We start from the raw sequence: 20,402 nt of genomic DNA, 5'->3' as shown, positions 1-20,402 counted from the left end.
TCTGGGGCTCTGACCCTGCTGATCCCAGACTCTGGAATCACAGCACACGGAATACCCGGGGTTGGAAGGGCCCTGCTGCTCCCAGACTCTGGAATCACAGCACATGGAATATCTGGGGCTCTGACCCTGCTGATCCCAGACTCCGAAGCCTCTGGAATCACAGCACATGGAATACCCGGGGCTCTGACCCTGCTGATCCCAGACTCTGGAATCACAGCCCATGGAATACCCAGGGCTCTGACCCTGCTGATCCCAGACTCTGGAATCACAGCACATGGAATACCCAGGGCTCTGACCCTGCTGATCCCAGACTCTGGAATCACAGCCCATGGAATACCCAGGGCTCTGACCCTGCTGATCCCAGACTCTGGAATCACAGCACAGGGAATACCCAGGGCTCTGACCCTGCTGATTCCAGACTCTGGAATCGCAGCACATGGAATACCCGGGGCTCTGACCCTGCTGATCCCAGACTCCGAAGCCTCTGGAATCACAGCCCATGGAATACCCAGGGCTCTGACCCTGCTGATCCCAGATTCTGAAATCGCAGCACAGGGAATATCCAGGGCTGGAAGGGCCCCGCTGATCCCAGACTCTGGAATCACAGCCCATGGAATACCCGGGGCTCTGACCCTGCTGATCCCAGACTCTGGAATCACAGCCCATGGAATATCCAGGGCTCTGACCCTGCTGATCCCAGACTCTGGAATCACAGCCCATGGAATTCCCGGGGCTCTGACCCCGCTCTGTGTCCCCCCCCAGGGTCGCCGTCCCCACGCGCCCGTAGAGGCTCCACAGGACCCGGCGCAGGATGGGAGGCACCGCTGGATTCATCCGCTCCTGCCTGGCCCTCGGCGCCTTCCTGGGTAAGAGATTCCCTCGGGAGGGGCTGGCAGAGGCGGGACAGGGCCCGGGATCCCCCGGAAATCTCCTGTCCCTGCTGCTGGATCCCAAATCTCCGCGCGGTTTGGGATGGGCTGTTCTCGATATCCCTTTGGGCCAGGGGTGTTTGACTCAACTCCCCCTTTCCAAACCCAGATTTGGGGAGGTGCAGGAGGAATTTCCTGCTGCCAGCGGGATTCATTCCGCTCCCCATCCCGGTTTTTCCAGGGATTTCTTGCTGGGCATACCATGGAAAGAGCTCCCTGCTCCCTAGGGAGCATTTCTGGATCTCAGGGAGAAATCCCAGATCTCAGAGACATTTCTGGACTTCAGGGATGATCTCCAGATCTCAGGGACCATTTCTGCACCTCAGGGAGAATTTCTGGGCCTCAGGGAGAATTTCTGGATCTTAGGGACCATTTCCAGATCTCAGTGAGAAATTTCCAGATCTCAGTGAGAAATTTCCAGATATCAGTGAGAAATTTCCAGATCTCAGGGACATTTCTGGATTTCAGGGACCAATTCTGGAGTTTGGGGACCATTTCCAGATCCCAGGGACCATCCCGGGGTCTCAGGGAGAAGTTCTACATCTCAAGGACCATCTCTGGATTTTGGGGATGATTTCTGGATTTTGGGGACCATTTCCAGACCTCGGGGCCCATCCCTGGACCCCGGGGAGGCTCAGGCTGCTCCCTGCAGGTCCCTTTTCCGCAGGGAGACATTTCCTCTGCAGCTGAGGCTGGATAATGTCCTCCAGCCGATCCATCACGGCGGGCAGAGCCTGCTGGCCCGTCCTCATAAATATCTAATTACCTTTTAATGTTCTCTGCCTCCCCCAGGAGCCCGGGCAGGGGGGGCTGCCCTGGATCCGGAGGCAATTATCCCGCTTGGAAATCAGCCTGACCCCCAGGCGGCCGCGGGGCCGGAGTTGGGGTCTCCATCAAACCCCCGAGCTTGGCAAAACCCCCCAAAAATCAGCCCTGGGAAACCTGGGAGAGGATTTTCACTGACCTCTGGTGGATGGTGCCATGGAGATCCAGAGGCAGCTGGGACAGGGAGAAATCCTGGGAATACGAGGAGGGATCGGGATAAAAAGCGATGGATGAGGCTGAGGGGGGAAAACAGCTCAAACCTCCAGGTCTGCACTGAGATTTAAATATTTAAAGCTTCTAAAATCCCAGACTCTCCCTGGTCTTTGTTCATTTGGGAAAACCTCTGGAAAATCTGGGAACCCAAGCCCTGACCCTTTGTTCCTCGTTAAAAACAATCCAAAATAAAAGCTCTGATCCTCGAAAAAACCCAAATCCAGCTGGATTCTGGGCATAAATTCCCTGTAAAACCAATTTATTGCCCAGCTCCCTCCTGTGACCCAGAGGCTCCAGAGGCTCCAGGGCTGTGGATGTCCTAAGAAAAAGGAATTCAGCTTGGAAAACAACATTCCACCGAGGAAATCCCGCATTTCCTGGGCTCAGCACAAAGGCAAAGCGCAGCCCCTGCACACCTGGACTTTCCAGGCCTGGCTCTCAGCATATTCCTGAAAAAAAATCCCAAAAGTGACCCAAAGGGAGGCTTTGGAGTCACCTCCCTGCAGCTGCTTCTCCAAATCTTCATTTTCAGGTGTTCTGATTTCACCTTTCCCCCACAATTTTGGTGTTAATTATCATTTTCCCTGAGACTGAAGGTTATTCCAGAGGCATGGTGGGGTTTTTCCCGTCGTTTCAGCTCTCCCAGCTGGATGGAACAAGGAAAATTCTGAGCCGGTCCCTCCTTTCCTTTGTTTTTTGGCTAAAAAAATCTTTATTTTGTGCCTGTTTTCTCCCTATTTTCCAATTGCCAAAGCTCCAGAACAGATCCTGCACTGGCACCATTAAAAATTGGGAATTCTGGGGTGGCAGGATGGGCCCAGATCAGTCTCAGAAGTTCTGGGATTTATCAATTCTTCATTTTAACCTTATCCCCACCTCGTAACCGTTTAATTACTGCTTTAATCAACCCCTGATTTTTTTAATGAGCAAAACCCACTCGTTTCACCCCCTGCACCTTGGAATTGTGGATTAGAACTCACCTGAACTCCTGGCATCGATTCCAAGTGGGAAAATCAATGCCTGGCACTGGCGGCCTTAACCTTGGCAGGGACAAAGGGACAGCAGAGGGGACACAGGCTCGGGCTGGGATCAGGAGAGAGGACGGATTTTTGGAATAAAAAATCCCACAGGAAAATGCAGGGACGGGAGTGGAACCAATAGATATTTTATTTCTTAAATAAATAGAAATTATTTACCCTATGCTCGCTAATTAACCTCAAAATTAAAGCTGCTCAGCCTCCATCCTGTCACCGCCATCTATCAGAGCACAATTAACACATCTATCAGCACGCAATTAATTCTCTCTCATTAATTCCCCGTTAACTCGTTGCTGTTTTCCTCCCCGGTCAGCAGAGTTTAGTCCAGGCAGGGCTCCCTCAGCCGGGAGAAGATTTCCAGCTTTTCCTTTGGGAACGGGACCATCCTGGAAGGAAAACAACCCCCAAATTTTCCTTAATTCCGAAGAATCCCAGCTCGGCGCCTCTCCCGCCAGCGCATCCTTGTGGAGCCGGGATAATGGCCCAGAGCAGGACACGGGGAGCAGCTGCTGCCAGCCCAGAGCCAATTACAGAGCTCCCATCCCATCCCAGTCCATCCCAATCCATCCCAATCCCATCCCAGAGCAGCCGGAACGCGAGGCGAACCCCAGGTGCCGCGGGTCAAGGGCTGCTCCCGCTGCTCCCAGCCCGTTCCCGGCTGGAAGTTCTTCCATAAAACATTCCCGCTCCCGGGAATCGCTTCATTGAGGAGCGGCCCCGCTGAGCAGGAGGGAAGGAGACAGATTGGCGTTGGCACAGCGGGTCGGAGACGCTCATTAATTCAATTACGGAGCGGGGAAGGATCGCGGAGCCGGGGAAGCAGCTCGGAGCTTATCAGTGCTGGTGGCTCCTTCGCTGATAAGGGCCAGGCGTCTCCGGGGGGACAGGGACAGCGAGGACAGACGTGCTGGCAATTATCCCACCGGCTGTTCCTGCAAGAAAGAGATTTCCAGGCGGGTTCTGCCCGGCTGTTGTCCCCAGTGTCCCCTCTGGGCTGTGCGAGGTGTCCCAGCCCTCGCGGATGAGCTTTGAGGTTTTTCCCACTCAAACCAGTCCGGGTTTCTGGGATTTCTCCGTGTGGAAGGGGCTCTGCTGGAATTCGTGGTGTGTCTGAGGCAGGCAGGCAGCTGGCACTGCCCAGTGGCACTCTGTCCCCAAAGGGTGGCACGGCGTGGATCCGGAGGGGGTGGACTTTGTCCCTCTTGTTCCTCTCCGTTCTCAATACCAGAGGCAAATCCGTGTCTGGACACCCCAAAAGCAGCTTCAGGATCAAGAATGGAATGGTTTGGGCTGGTTTGGGCTGGTTTGGTCTGGTTTTCACTGGTGTGCTCTGGTGTGCTCTCGTGTGCTGCGGTTTGCACTGGTTTGCTCTGGTTTGCTCTGGATTTCTCTGGTTTCCTCTGGTTTATACCAGTTTGTAATAGTTTGCTCTGGTTTGTTCTGGTTTGGACTGGTTTTCTCTGATTAGCACTGGTTTTCTCTGGTTTTCTCCGGTTTCCACACCAGCAACCAACTGGTTTGAGGTGTCAGCAGTGACTGGTTTGGGGTGTCAGCAGTGACTGGTTTGAGGTGTCAGGAGTTACTGGTTTGGGGTGTCAGCAGTGACTGGTTTGGGGTGTCAGCAGTGACGGTTTGGGGTGTCAGCAGTGACTGGTTTGAGGTGTCAGGAGTTACTGGTTTGGGGTGTCAGCAGTGACTGGTTTGGGGTGTCAGCAGTGACTGGTTTGAGGTGTCAGCAGTGACTGGTTTGAGGTGTCAGCAGTGACTGGTTTGGGGTGTCAGCAGTGACTGGTTTGAGGTGTCAGGAGTGACCGGTTTGAGGTGTCAGGAGTTACTGGTTTGGGGTGTCAGCAGTGACCGGTTTGGGGTGTCAGCAGTGACTGGTTTGGGGTGTCAGCAGTGACTGGTTTGGGGTGTCAGCAGTGACTGGTTTGGGGTGTCAGCAGTGACTGGTTTGGGGTGTCAGCAGTGACCAGTTTGAGATGTCAGGATTGACTGGTTTGAGGTGTCAGCAGTGACCAGTTTGGGGTGTCAGCAGTGACCAGTTTGGGGTGTCAGCAGTGACTGGTTTGGGGTGTCAATAGTTACTGGTTTGGGGTGTCAGCAGTGACTGGTTTGGGGTGTCAGCAGTGACCGGTTTGGGGTGTCAGCAGTGACTGGTTTGGGGTGTCAGCAGTGACTGGTTTGGGGTGTTAGGAGTGACTGGTTTGGGGTGTCAGCAGTGACTGGTTTGGGGTGTCAGCAGTGACCGGTTTGGGGTGTTAGGAGTGACTGGTTTGGGGTGTCAGCAGTGACTGGTTTGGGGTGTCAGCAGTGACTGGTTTGAGATGTCAGGATTGACCGGTTTGAGGTGTCAGGAGTTACTGGTTTGAGGTGTCAGCAGTGACTGGTTTGAGGTGTCAGCAGTGACTGGTTTGAGGTGTCAGCAGTGACTGGTTTGGGGTGTCAATAGTGACCGGTTTGGGGTGTCAGCAGTGACTGGTTTGAGGTGTCAGCAGTGACTGGTTTGGGGTGTCAGCAGTGACTGGTTTGGGGTGTCAGCAGTGACTGGTTTGAGGTGCCAGGAACCGGAGGAGCCCCGGCGACAGAGAGGCCCTGCCAGCAGTGTCCAGAGCAGTGATGATCCCGATTCTCCCCTCTCCTCCCGGAGAGGATCTCAGAAGAATGAACCAGGCAAAACCTGGCAGAGGAGGAACCCCAGGGACAAGGGGACATCCCCAGCTCCAGCTGTGGCATTCCAGGAGGTCCCTGCTCCTTCCTCTGGTGTCCCCAGGGCTGCTGGTCCCTCTGGAAGGGCGGGAATGGTGAGAGGTGTTGGTGGGGACAGCAGTTTGTGTCCCCACCACCGGGGCCGGGCTGTGCTGACAGACGGGGCGCGATTGTCACCTTGCTCCTTCTCTCCTCCTCGCTGCTGGGGACTCCCTACAAAACTGAAAAGGAGGAGAGGGGGTTTTTTAGGAAAAGCCAAGCGGAGCTGAGCAGGTTTTCCCTTTTTCCCGCAGTTTGGTGCCGAGCCCAGAGCGGCTCCAGGAGCTACGGGCCGGTGTTCGAGGAGCAGCCGTCCCACACGCTCTTCCCTGAGGGGTCGGCAGAAGAAAAAGTCACCCTGGCCTGCCGAGCCCGGGCCAACCCTCCCGCTACCTACAGGTGAGCTCAGGGCTCCCTCTGCACCTGGAATGGGGTAAAACACACAGAATTCTGCTTTATTCCCTCCACTTTTATATGTGGAAAATTATTGGCTTGGGAGTGAGGTTCCCTGCCTCCTGTGAGGAGCTGAGGGAGCTGGGGAAGGGTCTGGAGGATCCTGAGGGAGTTGGGGAAGGGTCTGGAGGGTTCTGAGGGAGCTGGGAAGGGTCTGGAGGATCCTGAGGGAGCTGGGGAAGGGTCTGGAGGATCCTGAGGGAGCTGGGGAAGGGTCTGGAGGGTCCCAGGGGAGCTGGGGAAGGGTCTGGAGGATCCTGAGGGAGCTGGGAAGGGTCTGGAGGATCCTGAGGGAGCTGGGGAAGGGTCTGGAGGATCCTGAGGGAGCTGGGGAAGGGTTTGGAGGGTCCTGGGGGAGCTGGGAAGGGTCTGGAGGATCCTGAGGGAGCTGGGAAGGGTCTGGAGGATCCTGAGGGAGCTGGGAAGGGGCTCAGCCTGGAGAAAAGGAGGCTCAGGGGGAATTTCTGGCTCTGCACAGCTCCTGACAGGAGGGGGCAGCCGGGGGGGATTTGGGATCTGATCCCAGGGCACAGGGACAGGAGGAGAGGGAACGGCCTCAGGCTGTGCCAGGGCAGGCTCAGGGTGGCAGCAGCAGGAATTTCCTCATGGAAAGGGCGCTCAGGCCTTGGAAGTGCCCGGGGAGGTTTGGAGTGCCCGTCCCTGGAGGTGGCACTGAGTGCTCAGGGCGGGCACTCGATGATCCCAGAGGGATTTTCCACCCTCACAACCCCACAATTCTGAGACGTCCCACCCCTCCCAGGGCACAGCTCAGATCCAAATCCACCTCCAGCCCCACAGGGGCGGCCGTGGGGATTTATCCCTGCTCCCGTTTCCTCCGGCAGGTGGAAGATGAACGGCACGGAGCTGAAGCTGGAGCCGGATTCCCGCTACCGGCTGGTGGCCGGGGATTTGGTGATCAGCAACCCTGTGAAATCCAAGGATTCCGGCTCCTACCAGTGCGTGGCATCCAATGCCAGGGGCACCGTGGTGAGCAGGGAAGCCTCGCTCCGCTTTGGCTGTAAGTTTGGCACTGCCGGGTAAATTAAACACAACCAGGGTTAGGCTGGGCTTAACCTGAGCCTGCCTGGGAAAAGGCTGGAGGGAATCTCCCCACGGAGAAATCTCCTGGCACTTCTGTAGAAATTTGGGGAATTTGGAGTATTGTGGAGAAAGCCAGGGATATTTTTGGATATCAAAAATCTATTTTTGGATCTCCCTCTGCACCAGCCCACCCGAGGAGGGGCAGCGGAAGCGCAGAGGTTCCTCCAGCTGCTCTTTCCTGTCCGGGTTTGACTCTGCCTGTTCAGTTTTGCAGGAATTCTCGGCAGAAGAGCGGGATCCCGTGAAGATCGCCGAGGGCTGGGGGGTGATGTTCACCTGCAGCCCCCCGCCCCACTACCCAGGTAAGGGGTTCTCAGATTCTCAGATTTTCAGGGAATTTCATGGAAATTCAGGGTTAATTCGGAGTTTGTAATGCGACAAAGCAGAGGCGGGACTTGGTGTGTCCACGAAAGGGCCAATTCCAGCCGGGAATCCCACTGGGTCCATCCCACCCAAGCCTGGAATCCCACTGCATCCATCCCACCTGGGAGGACACAACAACCAGCACAGCTGATTCCCTTTTCCTCCCATGGAAAGACCAATTCCAGCCTGGAATCCCACTGCATCCATTCCACCTGGGAGGACGGACCTGTCCAGTTTATTCCTTTCCTTTTCCCCCTCAGGTTTATCCTACCGGTGGCTCCTGAACGAATTCCCCAATTTCATCCCGGCCGACGGGAGACGTTTCATCTCCCAGACCACGGGCAACCTTTACATCGCCAAGACGGAGGCCTCAGACCTGGGCAACTACTCCTGCTTCGCCACGAGCCACATGGACTTCATCACCAAGAGCGTCTTCAGCAAGTTCTCCCGCCTCAGCCTGGCCGCAGAGGGTCAGTGCTCTCAGATCGTCCCAAAAATGCCAATTCTTTCTGGAAAAATCCTAATTAACAAACCCTCCACAGCACCCAAATCACCCTCCAGGCTCTCCTAAGAGCTTCAAAAATGTGGATGGGCTGGGGTGGGAGGGAGGAAGGTCTCTCTCCAAGATTCCCTGTTTCCACTCTATCCATGGGGTTTCTCTGTTTTTAAAGGATAATTCTGGTACAGGGAAAAGGGAATTAAACAGGAGGAAGGCCGGGATGGGCACAGATTGGAGCAACCTGGGATAGGGAAAGGTGTCCCTGTCCATGGCACTGGTGGGACTTGGATGGGCTTTAAGGACCTTCCCAACCCAACCCATTCCAGGATTCTGTGATTCTCGGGAATTCCGGAGCCCTGAGATGTTACAAAGGGATTTTCAGAGACTTCAGAAAAAGCCATCTGAAAAAGAAAACGGAACCTCTGTCCCCTCACCCTAACACACAAGGGGGTCGGGAGGTCACCTCATGTGTCCCTCAGCCCTTTGAGACCCCTGGGTGGCATTTTGGTGTCACCCGGGTCCCCTGAGTCGTTTTTTCCCCGTGGCAGATGCCAGGCAGTTCCCACCCAGCATCAAGGCCAGGTTCCCTGCGGACACCTACGCTCTGACCGGGCAGGTGGTGACGCTGGAGTGCTTCGCCTTCGGAAAGTGAGTCCGTGTGGATCGGGATCGGGATCAGGGTTGGGATCAGGATTGGGATCAGGATTGGGAGTGGGATCGGGATCAGGATGGCGATCGGGATCGGGATTAGGATCAGGATGAGGATCGGGATGGGGAGGGAACGGCACAACTTCCACACCTCCTCTCCCCAACGGAAGACCAGAGATGGAGGGAAGTGGGCAAAGGGAGGAACTGGCCTGGGACAGGGCCGGGGCGGCCGCGCGGGGCCGAGCCCAGCCCGGGCTCACCGGATCGGCCTTCCCGCAGCCCCGTGCCCCGGATCAAGTGGAGGAAGCTGGACGGGCCGCAGTCCTCCAAGTGGATCGGCAGCGAGCCCCTGCTGCAGATCCAGCAGGTGGGGTTTGAGGACGAGGGGACGTACGAGTGCGAGGCGGAGAACGCCAAAGGGAGGGACACCCACCAGGGCCGCATCATCATCCACGGTAACGCACCCAAACACATCCCTAATCCACGGGGACGCATCCAAACATGTCCCAAATCCACGGGGACACACCCATACACATCCCTAATCCACGGGGACGCATCCAAACATGTCCCAAATCCACGGGGACACACCCAAACACATCCCTAATCCACGGGGACGCATCCAAACATGTCCCAAATCCACGGGGACACACCCAAACACATCCCTAATCCATGGGGACGCATCCAAACACATCCCTAATCCATGGGGACACATCCAAACACGTCCTTAATCCATGGGGACACACCCAAACATGTCCCTAATCCACAGGGACACTTCCAAACACGTCCCTAATCCAAGGGGACACATCCCACATCCAAACATGTCCCTTTATCCAAGAGGACACATCCAAACACGTGTCCTTCATCTCAGGAGACACATCCAAAAACAAATCCTTCATCCAAGGGGACACAAACACGTATCCTTCCAAGGAACACACATAAACCTGTCCAGGGGACACATCTAAACATGTCCTTAATCCAAAGGAACACACATAAACCTGTCCAGGGGACACATCTAAACACGTGTCCTTCATCCAAAGGAACACACATAAACCTGTCCAGGGGACACATCTAAACATGTGTCCTTCATCCAAGGGGACACATTTAAACCTGTCCAGGGGACACATCTAAACACATGTCCTTCATCCAGGGAACACACTTAAACCTGTCCAGGGGACACATCTAAACATGTGTCCTTCATCCAAGGGGACACAAACACGCGTCCTTCACCCAGGGATCACGTTTTAACTCCTCAGAGCACACCAAGGTGCCCCAGGCACTGGTCTGAGGCTTTGGACCAAACCCACCCCTCTAATCCTGCCCCAATTAAAGGCATTGCAAAGCCCCAACCGAGACCTGCAGGGAGCAGGGAACCTTTCCTCAGTGGGCACATTTGGGCTGTGGCAAGGAGAGAGAGAGCTCTTAACGGGCTCTAAAATCATCACAGCAAACATCAGGGAGCCAGGGAAGGAAGGAGAGTGATAAAAAGCAAATTTGGCTTGAGCTCAAGGTTCTCTCCAAGCCTGAGGAGTTTCCAGTGGGGTTAATGCTTCGAGCTGTTAACCAGGTCTAGTCAAGCTGAAAGACTTAACCTGGTTACCTCAGCCCAATTCCAGATTTCCCTAGAGTTTGGGAATAGCCCGAAGCTGAGAGGGGAAGGTTTAGAGGAGATATAAGGAAGAAATTCATTGCTGTAAGAGTGGTGAGGCCCTGGCACAGGGGATGATGGCACAGGGGCTGTGGCTTCCCCATCCCTGGAAGTGTTCCAGGCCAGGCTGGACAGGACTTGGAGCAACCTGGGATGGTGGAAGTTGTTCCTGCCCATGGCAGGGGTGGCACTGGCAGATCGTTAATTTCCTTTCCAACCCAAACCATTCCACGATTCCGGAATGGCTGAATTTACTTTTAAAAAGAGAAACCAATTCCTCAGCCCTGCATTCTGCCCTGATCTTGCCCAGCCAGAGCCCAGCGTGGCTCTCGCCACACAAAAGGCCGGCGCTGTTCCCCGCTGTGCCAACAACCGCGCCGGCAGCGCTGGCACAGGGACATCCTTCTGCCAGCCTGGCACTGCCACCTCTCAGCTGAGCCCCTCGGCTCTGTCCCCTCTCTCTCGTCCCCTGCAGCCCAGCCCGACTGGCTGGACGTCATCTCGGACACGGAGGCCGACATCGGGTCCGACCTGCGCTGGAGCTGCGTGGCCTCTGGCAAACCCCGGCCCACGGTGCGGTGGCTGCGGGATGGGCAGCCCCTGACGTCCCAGGTACCCCCCAAACCCAGCTCTGACCCCGCTCCTCCAGCCCCAGCCCCTCCTCCTGCCTCGCTCCTGCATCCCTGCCCCGGTTCCCACCCCGCATCCCTGCTCCATGTGCCCCCATCGGGCTGCGAAGCGCCGGCACGACCCCGGATCCCTCTCCTGGCGCTGCCATCCCAGCCATCGCTTCGTGCAGCTGCAGGGACTCACGGCCGGCCGGCAGGGAGGACAGACGGCGCCTCGCGCCTGTCCTGGTGTCACCTGCACGCTGCTGCTCAGGTGTCTCACAGAGCACGGCCGCGCGGGGCAGCGACCGCGCAGACACAAAAACAACCCCTGTGTTTTCCCCCCATGGAAAACCAGGCCGGCCTCGAGGAGTCTGCGATGAAACTCAACCCTGACCCAGCCGAGGACTGAGTTCCATATTTTTTTTTTTTTTGGTTTTGTTTGGTTTTTCTCATCTAATGGGTTCATCCTCTTGTTTGCACAGAACCGCATCGAAGTGAGGGGTGGAGAGCTGAGATTTTCCAAGCTAGTCCAGGAGGACTCTGGCATGTATCAGTGTGTGGCTGAGAACAAGCATGGCACAATTTATGCAAGTGCTGAATTAACAGTGCAAGGTAATTCCTCCCTTCCCAGAGCTCTGGGTTCCAATGGGACACTGAAAAAAAATCTCTTCCTAATATCCTGATGTGATCCTGACATTGTGATGTGGCAGTGAGATAAAACCACGCAAAACCTGCTCTGCTCACCGCTGAAATGGTCGCTGGTTCAACAAGACACTGCACAAAGCTTTAAATTTTAAATCCTGTGTAAATTCCGTGTGAAAGTGAACAAAAAAAATTCTGTTTAGCCACAGGAAGTGGACAGGACACCCAGCAGCAGCACTACAACCTCTCCTCCACTAGAAATTCCTCTTTTTTTGGAGGAAAGAGGTTCAAAAACAAAAGTTCAGCCTCCATTTTTCCTGCTTTGATGGATGGTGACTGGAGCTGAACTGGTGCCAAACTTGTTCCACATTAGTCCAAAATTTATCTCCTCATGGAGATGCCAAAGATAAATTAAAGGCCCTGAGCACCAACTGCTCAACATTAACACACCGAGGCCAACAGGTAAATCCCAATTCCATCTGCAATTCCAGGAGGAGTTCCAGGCAGGCTGGATGTCTGCGTTGGTCAGGATATTGAAGAGATTATCCTCGACAGGTTCCAAAGCAGCTGTTGTTGTGTCTCTCAAAGACCTTGCACTTGTTAGGGTCATTCCCATCGCTCCGTCCCACTCGTGTGCCACACAATTCCTGCCTGGCAGGCAGCAGGATCCGCCCGGCAGCCGAGGAATTCCTCCCTTATCCCGCTCTCCAGACTCTGCCTCGCTTCTCTTACCGAGCCATCCAACAACGAATCAATTCCCACTCGCACGGCGCCGAAATTCCCCCCAGGGCAGCGTTTCTAACCGTGCCTTAATCCTCTTTTTTTATCCCTGTAGCCTTAGCTCCAGATTTTAGACTAAACCCGGTGAAGCGCCTGATCCCGGCAGCGCGGACTGGGAAGGTCATCATCCCGTGCCAGCCACGAGCAGCACCAAAAGCCACCGTGCTCTGGACCAAAGGGACAGAACTCCTGGTCAACAGCAGCAGGTAGCAGCACAGAGTCAGCTTCCACCTAGAAAATGTAGCTAAAATTTTGTTTGTTTGTTTGTTTGTTTTTACCAGAAGACTGCACTCGATGATCCAAATGTGCTGCTGCATCCCTGAATTTTGTTAGTCCTCTAATTTCTTCTTTAGCAAACTCCTGCGTGATATTTTTCCGCCTGATTTTGTCCCCAGTTTCTCTAAAATCAGTGGAAGTTCCCAAACGCCCGGCACGAGCGGATCTTTTAATGTTCCTTTGTGTGGCTCCTCTTCCTTTGCAGGGTGACAATCACGGCGGACGGGACCTTGATCCTGCAGAACATCAGCAAATCGGATGAGGGGAAATACACCTGCTTTGCCGAGAACCCCATGGGCAAAGCCAACAGCACTGGGATCCTCTCTGTCCGAGGTAGGGATGTCCATTTGGGGTCAATCGAGCGAGAAATGGCTAAAAATGAGTGATGTGATCCTCCTCCTCTCCTCATACTCCCCAAAACCAGAATAATCAGGGAATCAAAGTGATTTCAGGTGGAGCAGCAAAACTTCTGCCCGACCCACCAACAAACAGCCCTTGAGAAAAGCGTTTCCATTTCCTGATCCCTCCTCTTCCTCCGACCCACCAACAAACAGCCCTTGAGAAAAGCGTTTCCATTTCCTGATCCCTCCTCTTCCTCCAACCCACCCACAAACGGCCCTTGAGAAAAGCGTTTCCATCTCCTGATCCCTCCTCTTCCTCCCGTGAAGCTCCAGCCTTGGAGCGGGATGAGGAGCTGGAAGGGATGGCTTGGACACTGGGATGGTTTGGACATTGGGATGGTTTGGATACTGGGATGGTTTGGATACTGGGATGGTTTGGATATTTGCAGCTAACGTCCTTCCCGCTCGCTCCCCGCAGATGCCACCAAGATCACGCTGGCACCATCGAGCGCCGACATCAACGTGGGCGAGAACCTCACCCTGCAGTGCCACGCGTCCCACGACCCCACCATGGACCTCACCTTCACCTGGTCCCTGGACGATTTCCCCATCGACTTCGACAAGTCCGAGGGGCACTACCGGCGAGCCAGCGCAGTGAGTCCAGAGGGAATTCCGCGCCATCCGAAAGGATGGAAAATTAATTCCAAACTCCTTATTTGTGTGTTTGTGCCCGCCAAAGCTGCTCCATCGCTTTGCCCAGAGCGGTTGGGAATTCCTCATCCCTGGAAGTGTCCAAGGCTGGGTTGGATGGGGCTTGGAGCTCCCTGGGATGGTGGGAGGTGTCCCTGGCCATGGCTGGGGTGGAATGGGATGGGCTTTAGGATCCTTCCCAATTCAAACCATTCCATGATTCCATGATCACTCCCCTCCTAAACTGGAGGAGAGAGGGAAAGGCCTGTGGATAAAGGCAGGCAGAGATCACTCAGTGATCACTCAATGACCACTCATTGATCACTCAATGATCACTCAGTGATCACTTAACAATCACTCTACAATCTGTCAATGATCACTCAGTGATCACTTAATGATCACTCAACAATCAATCAGTGATCACTCAACGGTCACTCATTGATCACTCAATGGTCCCTCATTGATCACTCATTGATCACTCAATGGTCCCTCATTGATCACTCAATGATCACTCATTGATCACTCATTGATCACCATCCCAAGCCACACAGACCCAGCACAGGCTCAGCCTTGGCCATCACTGGATCCGTCTCAGATCCATCCAGATCCATCACCCATGGGGGAATCTTGTCCCGTCTCCCTCTTCTCCACCTCCACCACAACCCGACCACCCAAATCCAAACCACACCGTACTCTGGACGGTGACCGGGCACTTTGTGGCGCCGTCCCCACCGTGTTCTCCCGTTGCCCTGCAGAAGGAGGCCATCGGGGACCTCAGCATCTCCAACGCGCAGCTGCGGCACTCGGGGCGCTACACCTGCACGGCCCAGACCGTGGTGGACAGCGCGTCCGAGTCAGCCACGCTCACCGTCAGAGGTAATTCCCTGTGGGAACATTCCCTGCTCCGGGCAAACCCAGGGCAATGGCATCAGCTTCACATCCGTGCCATCAGCTGCCCTTCCCTTGTAACCACCTCACACCCAATAATTCTGTCATGTGCCCTCGTGGGTTTTATTTTCACCCAAAATTTGGGGTTTATTTTCACCCAAAACTTGGGTTTGATCATCTTGGAGGTCTTTTCCAGCCTTTCCAACCAGGCTTAGGAGCTTTTCCAGAGTCTAAAGCTTGAGGTGAAGCTTCCCACCTTCCACAAAAGAAAGGCCTGATGTGAATTTAGGACTGGCACAAGAGTGATAAATTTCCAGATCTTCCACGCCAGTGACACATTTCCCATCCCTCCAGGACCTCCAGGCCCGCCCGGGGGGGTGGTGGTGAGGGACATCGGTGACACCAGCGTCCAGCTGAGCTGGAGCCGCGGCTTCGACAACCACAGCCCCATCGCCAGGTACCTCATCGAGGCCCGGACCCTCCTGTCCAGCCAGTGGAAGCAGATGCGCACCAGTGAGTGTCCCCACGGTGGCACCGGTGACACACCGAAGCCACCGGCCGCTGGCCAGCCCTGGCTCCACGCTGCTCCTGGCTCTATTCCTTCCCCTCTGGTGTTATTGGATTTTTACAGATCCCGTAAACATCGAGGGCAACGCGGAGACGGCGCAGGTGGTGAACCTCATCCCGTGGATGGATTACGAGTTCCGGGTCCTGGCCAGCAACATCCTGGGGATTGGGGAGCCCAGTCTGCCCTCCAGCAAAATCCGCACCAAGGAAGCAGGTGGGTGTGGAGACAGCCCCGGGTCCCTGTCCCTGTCCCTGTCCCTGTCCCTGTCCCTGTCCCTGCCCGGGACGGTCCCAAGGGATGAATCCTCTCCTGGAGAGCTCCTGGAGCTGAGGCCACCACGGAATTTTCCCACTTTTTGCCCATTTCTGTGTCAAAGATGAAATGCACTTCCCAGCACTACATCCAGCTGGGAATGTTCGTTCCATGTCCAGCTGCTTGGACAGAAGGGATGGGAGAACAGCAGGAGAACTGCACCCAGTCCACCAAACACAAACCTAATAAAACTCTAATAAAACTCCCCTCCACAAACCTAATAAAACTCTAATTAAACTTCCCTCCACTCCCATCTCTGCTCTTGAGCTCCATCCTTGTCCCCTCAGACACCAAGTCCTTGTCCCATGCCCCTAAATAACCTGGTCAGCCACAAGCTGGAATTCCAGACGGGATTTTCACGGCTGAAAACAGAGCCCAGTCTTTCCTGGGAGCTGTCCCGTGCGGTGCCACGCCGTTTGTGCTCCTCTCCATCGCTCCCACCCCCTCAACCCAAACTCTCTCTTTTCTTTGGGGACCTCACAGCACCGACGGTGGCACCGTCCGGGCTCGGTGGCGGCGGAGGGGCTCCCAACGAGCTCATCATCACCTGGACGGTGAGTTGGGAACGGGGAAAGCACCAAGGTGGGACCATGTGGCATTTTTGGGGGAGAAATCAGTGCAGCCATTCCAGTTTGGACACGGGGTTGAGCCAAGGGCTGGTTTGGATGGACCAAGTGCACATTTCCTTCGGGAAATCAACGCTGCTGTTCCAGTTTGGACATGGGATTGAGCCAAGGGCTGGTTTGGATGGACCAAGTGCACATTTCCTTGGGAAATCAGCACCACCGTCCCAGTTTGGATGGGTCAAGGGCTGGTTTGGATGGACCAGTGCACATTTCCTTCGGGAAATCAATGCTGCTGTTCCAGTTTGGACATGGGATTGAGCCAAGGGCTGGTTTGGATGGACCAAGTGCACATTTCCTTGGGAAATCGGCACCACCATCCCAGTTTGGATGGGCCAAAGACTGGTTTGGACTGACCAAAGCTCCCTCTCTCTTCCCAGCCCACGCTGCGGGACTACCAGAACGGGGACGGCTTCGGGTACATCGTGTCCTTCCGGAGGAAGGGCAGCCAGGCCTGGCTGAGGGCGCGCGTGCCGCACGCGGAGTCGCTGCACTTCGTGTACCGCAACGAGAGCATCGCGCCCTACACGCCCTTCGAGGTGAAGATCAAGGCCTACAACAGGAAAGGGGAGGGCCCCGAGAGCCTCACGGCCATCGTGTACTCGGCAGAGGAAGGTAAAGGGCAGTGGGAGAGCTGGGAATGGAGAGGAGAAGGCTCCAGGGAGAGCTCAGAGCCTCTGCCAGGGCCTGAAGGGAACTTGGGAAAAAGGATGGAGGGACAGGACGCAGGGAATGGCTTCCACTGCCAGAGGGCAGGGATGGATGGGATACTGGGATGGAATTGTTTCCTGTAAGGGTGGGGAGGGGCTGGGATGGAATTCCCAGAGCAGCTGTGGCTGCCTCTGGATCCCTGGAAGTGTCCAAGGCCAGGCTGGACAGGGCTTGGAGCAGCCTGGGATAGTGGAAGGTGTCCCTGCCATGGCAGAGGGCGGCACTGGATGAGCCTTAAGCTCCTTTCCACCCAAATTCCATGGCTCTCGAGACTCAGAATTCCCCATTTTTTCCAACCCACCGCCTGTCCTCAGCCAGATCCCTGCAGATCCATGTCCAATCTGGGCGCTCGGACGTTCCTTTGGCTCTCAGAACCGGCAATTCCAGCACAACTTTCCTCTCCTCCTCCCAACACGCCGGGTGACGATTCCCTAAGCCCAGCCCCGACTGCCCCAGAGCCTGGGGCAGACACGGATCCCAGAGCTCACAGCTGTGGCCCTGCCTGTCCCCCTAAATCCCTAAATCCCTTCCCCTCGCTCCCTGACACAACACCAGCTGTCTGCCCGCGGGATGACGCTGCGGGAAAACCTTTTGTTCCCGGCGGGGCCCAAAGTCAGGAGAAGGATTTTATTCCTGTCTTTCAGAACCCAAAGCGGCTCCTTACAGGGTCATTGCCAAGTCTGTCCTGTCCTCGGAGATGGATGTGTCCTGGGAGCCCGTGGAGCAGGGAGAAGTGACCGGAGTGCTTTTGGGATACGAGGTAGGAGATTCCAATGGGAATGGGAGACCCTGAGAGCCCAGCAAGGAAAATTCCCCCGGGTTATGTGAGGTGAATGAAAGGAAACAGCGTTTTGATCCCAGAGGTGGGGGATAATTCCCACCACGTGGTTCTAATGGTGGCACTGCTCTCTCAGGAGAGATTAAAGGGAATCATCCGATTTTTCCTGCCTGCCTTTCCCAGGAGGCCGTGGCCCCATTCCTGGGCACACACAAAGCAAAGAAACCAACACCCGAAGGGCCTTCAGGATGGGCTGGCTCGGGATTTGCAGGCCTGTCCTTCCCAAACACATCCCGTCCTTTTCCATGCAGATCCGGTACTGGAAGGATGGGGACAAGGAGGAGGCGGCTGACAGGGTGAGGACAGCGGGGCTGGTGACATCGGCCCACGTCACCGGCCTGAACCCCAACACCGTTTACCACGTGTCCGTGCGAGCCTACAACCGGGCAGGGACCGGCCCCCCCAGCGCCGCCACCAACGTCACCACCACGAGGCCGCGTGAGTGAGCCCCGAGCTCCCCCAAAATCGCCCAAACTTTGATCTCTGTGCTCTTGTTTGACGTCCTTTGGGTGCCCCACACTCCCCCACTTCTCACAGGATCCCCCAAAATCGCCCAAACTTTGATCTTGGTGCTCTTTGACATCCTTTGGAAGCCCCCACACTCCTCTGCTTCCCACAGGATCCCCCAAAATCGCCCAAACTTTGATCTCTGTGCTCTTGTTTGACGTCCTTTGGACACACCCACACTCCCCCACTTCCCACAGGATCCCCCAAAATCACCCAAACTTTGTTCTCGGTGCTCTTGTTTGACACCCTTTGGATGCCCCCACACTCCCCTACTTCCAAAGGATCCCCTAAAATTGCCCAAACTTTGACCTTTCTGCTCTTGTTTGACGTCTTTTGGATGCCCCACACTCCCCTGCTTCCCACAGGATCTCCCCAAAATCGCCCAAACTTTGATCTTGGTGCTCTTTGACGTCCTTTGGACGCCCCCACGGCGGTGACAGCCCTGCCGAGGCTGAGGGGACGGCTGGGACAGGCACAGCCTTCTCCTCACCCCCTGATTTACCCAACCCCTGTCTGGTTTTTTACACCTAGGACAGGCACAGCCTTCTCCTCACCCCCTGATTTACCCAACCCCTGTCTGGTTTTTTACGGCTGGGACAGGCACAGCCTTCTCCTCACCCCCTGATTTACCCAACCCCTGTCTGGTTTTTGCATCCCTCAGCACCAAAAAGGCCACCAGGGAACATCTCCTGGACTTTTTCCGGCTCCACGGTCAGCATCAAGTGGGACCCCGTGGTGGCCAAGGCGGACGAGTCGGCGGTGACGGGGTACAAGGTACAGCCGGGCTTCTCCTGGAGGAGATCCAGGGAAAGCACAGGGAATGGGAACTCAGCGTTCCCTCTTCCTGCAGATGCTCTACAGGCAGGACTCCCACTCGGCCCCCACCCTGTACCTGGCCAGCAAGAGCCAGATCGACATCCCCATCCCCGAGGATTTCACTCACGCCTTCGTGCAGATCCGGGTGACCGGGCCCGGCGGGGACGGGACCCCCGCGGAAGTTCACATCCTCCGGAACAGCGGTACCTGTGCTCCTCCGGCCACGCCCACTCCTCTGGCCACACCCACCCATCTGACCACACCCACCCCATTGACCACACCCACTCCTCTGACCACACCCACTCATCTGGCCACGCCCACCCCACTGTCCACACCCATCCCACTGACCACACCCATCCCACTGACCACACCCACTCCTCTGGCCATGCCCACTCCCCTGACCACACCCACTCCCTGATCACACCCACTCCTCTGACCACACCCATGCCATTGACCACACCCACCTCACCGACCACACCCACCTCACTGACCACACCCACTCCCTGCCCACACCCTCTCCATGCCCAAATTCCCCTTTCCAAGGTTCTCCACAGGCCCTGGAGCTCATTCCCAGGGCAGCTCCTTCCCCTTCCAAGCAGGGCAGACTGAGTCCCGCCCCTCCCAGCCTGGCTACGGCACGATCCCAATAAATTGACTTTTAGAATCCCACTCTCCCTTCCAGGGCCACGGGAGAACATCCTCCTGCAGTGTTTTAGGCTGAGACTCTGGAATTGGCCTTTTCTGGAACTGCTTTTTCCTGGAATCAGCCTTTGGTTCCCTTGTGCTGTTCACTCCGAGGAATTCCTGACTCTTCTCCTTCTCCCCACTCCTCTTCCCAAACGCAGTCCAGCCTGACCCAGCTTTAGGATTTGCAGCCTCGAGACCCCACAACACCCAACTTCCCAAGAGCTAAGGACTAAAAACCATTTAAGTTTTCCACTAGGAGTGAAATCCCAGCTCTGTGGGGCTGCAGCTCAAGCAAATTCCCTAAATCCAGGGGTGAATTCCCCCAAATTCCAGTTCCCAGCATTCCCAGGAGCTTCATCACCACCAAACACACAAAAAAACCCACAAAACCCCAACTCCCCACCCCACAGCCGCCCCCGTTCCCTGTTTTTCCAGGGACCAGCATGATGGTGGAGGACTCGGGGACGAGGCCAGCGCCACACGTCGTGGTTGTCACCGCCAACTCCCTGCTGATGGTGGCCCTGATCAGCTCCCTGGAGCTCTGACGTGCCCCAGACGCGGCTCCGGACGCGGATTCCTCCTGATCCCACGGGATCAACGCGATGTTCGGCAAATCCCACTCCGGGCCGGGGCAGGAGAGGACGGGACGGC

At 55.8% G+C, this 20,402-nt stretch overlaps 1 protein-coding gene across 1 annotated transcript; it reads left to right on the top strand.

The window, feature by feature from the left end:
• Positions 1-764: 764 nt before the first annotated feature.
• On the top strand, positions 765-20,402 carry CNTN2 (contactin 2). Its single transcript, XM_063418145.1, has 22 exons — positions 765-866; positions 6,007-6,151; positions 7,048-7,223; positions 7,513-7,608; positions 7,930-8,139; positions 8,717-8,816; positions 9,096-9,271; positions 10,937-11,073; positions 11,555-11,684; positions 12,550-12,700; positions 12,976-13,103; positions 13,590-13,765; positions 14,557-14,677; positions 15,044-15,202; positions 15,321-15,470; positions 16,053-16,123; positions 16,573-16,807; positions 17,548-17,663; positions 17,993-18,179; positions 18,910-19,022; positions 19,099-19,267; positions 20,187-20,402. Exons 1-22 carry the CDS (start codon positions 812-814, stop codon positions 20,294-20,296), a joined length of 3,111 nt encoding a protein of 1,036 aa, XP_063274215.1. The 5' UTR covers positions 765-811; the 3' UTR covers positions 20,297-20,402.

This window comes from Prinia subflava, chromosome 23, assembly GCF_021018805.1.
Source record: "Prinia subflava isolate CZ2003 ecotype Zambia chromosome 23, Cam_Psub_1.2, whole genome shotgun sequence".
Taxonomy (NCBI): Eukaryota; Metazoa; Chordata; class Aves; order Passeriformes; family Cisticolidae; genus Prinia; species Prinia subflava.
Note: the sequence above shows the minus strand (reverse complement) of the source record. Positions and strands in the feature narration are given on the sequence as shown.

Excerpts from the sequence above, each read along its gene's own strand:
- CNTN2 (XM_063418145.1), top strand. The coding sequence starts at position 812 with ATGGGAGGCACCGCTGGATTCATCCGCTCCTGCCTGGCCCTCGGCGCC. Across the intron at positions 8,817-9,095 it reads GAGTGCTTCGCCTTCGGAAA|CCCCGTGCCCCGGATCAAGT; the intron begins GTGAGTCCGTGT and ends GCCTTCCCGCAG. Across the intron at positions 14,678-15,043 it reads AGCCACGCTCACCGTCAGAG|GACCTCCAGGCCCGCCCGGG; the intron begins GTAATTCCCTGT and ends CCATCCCTCCAG.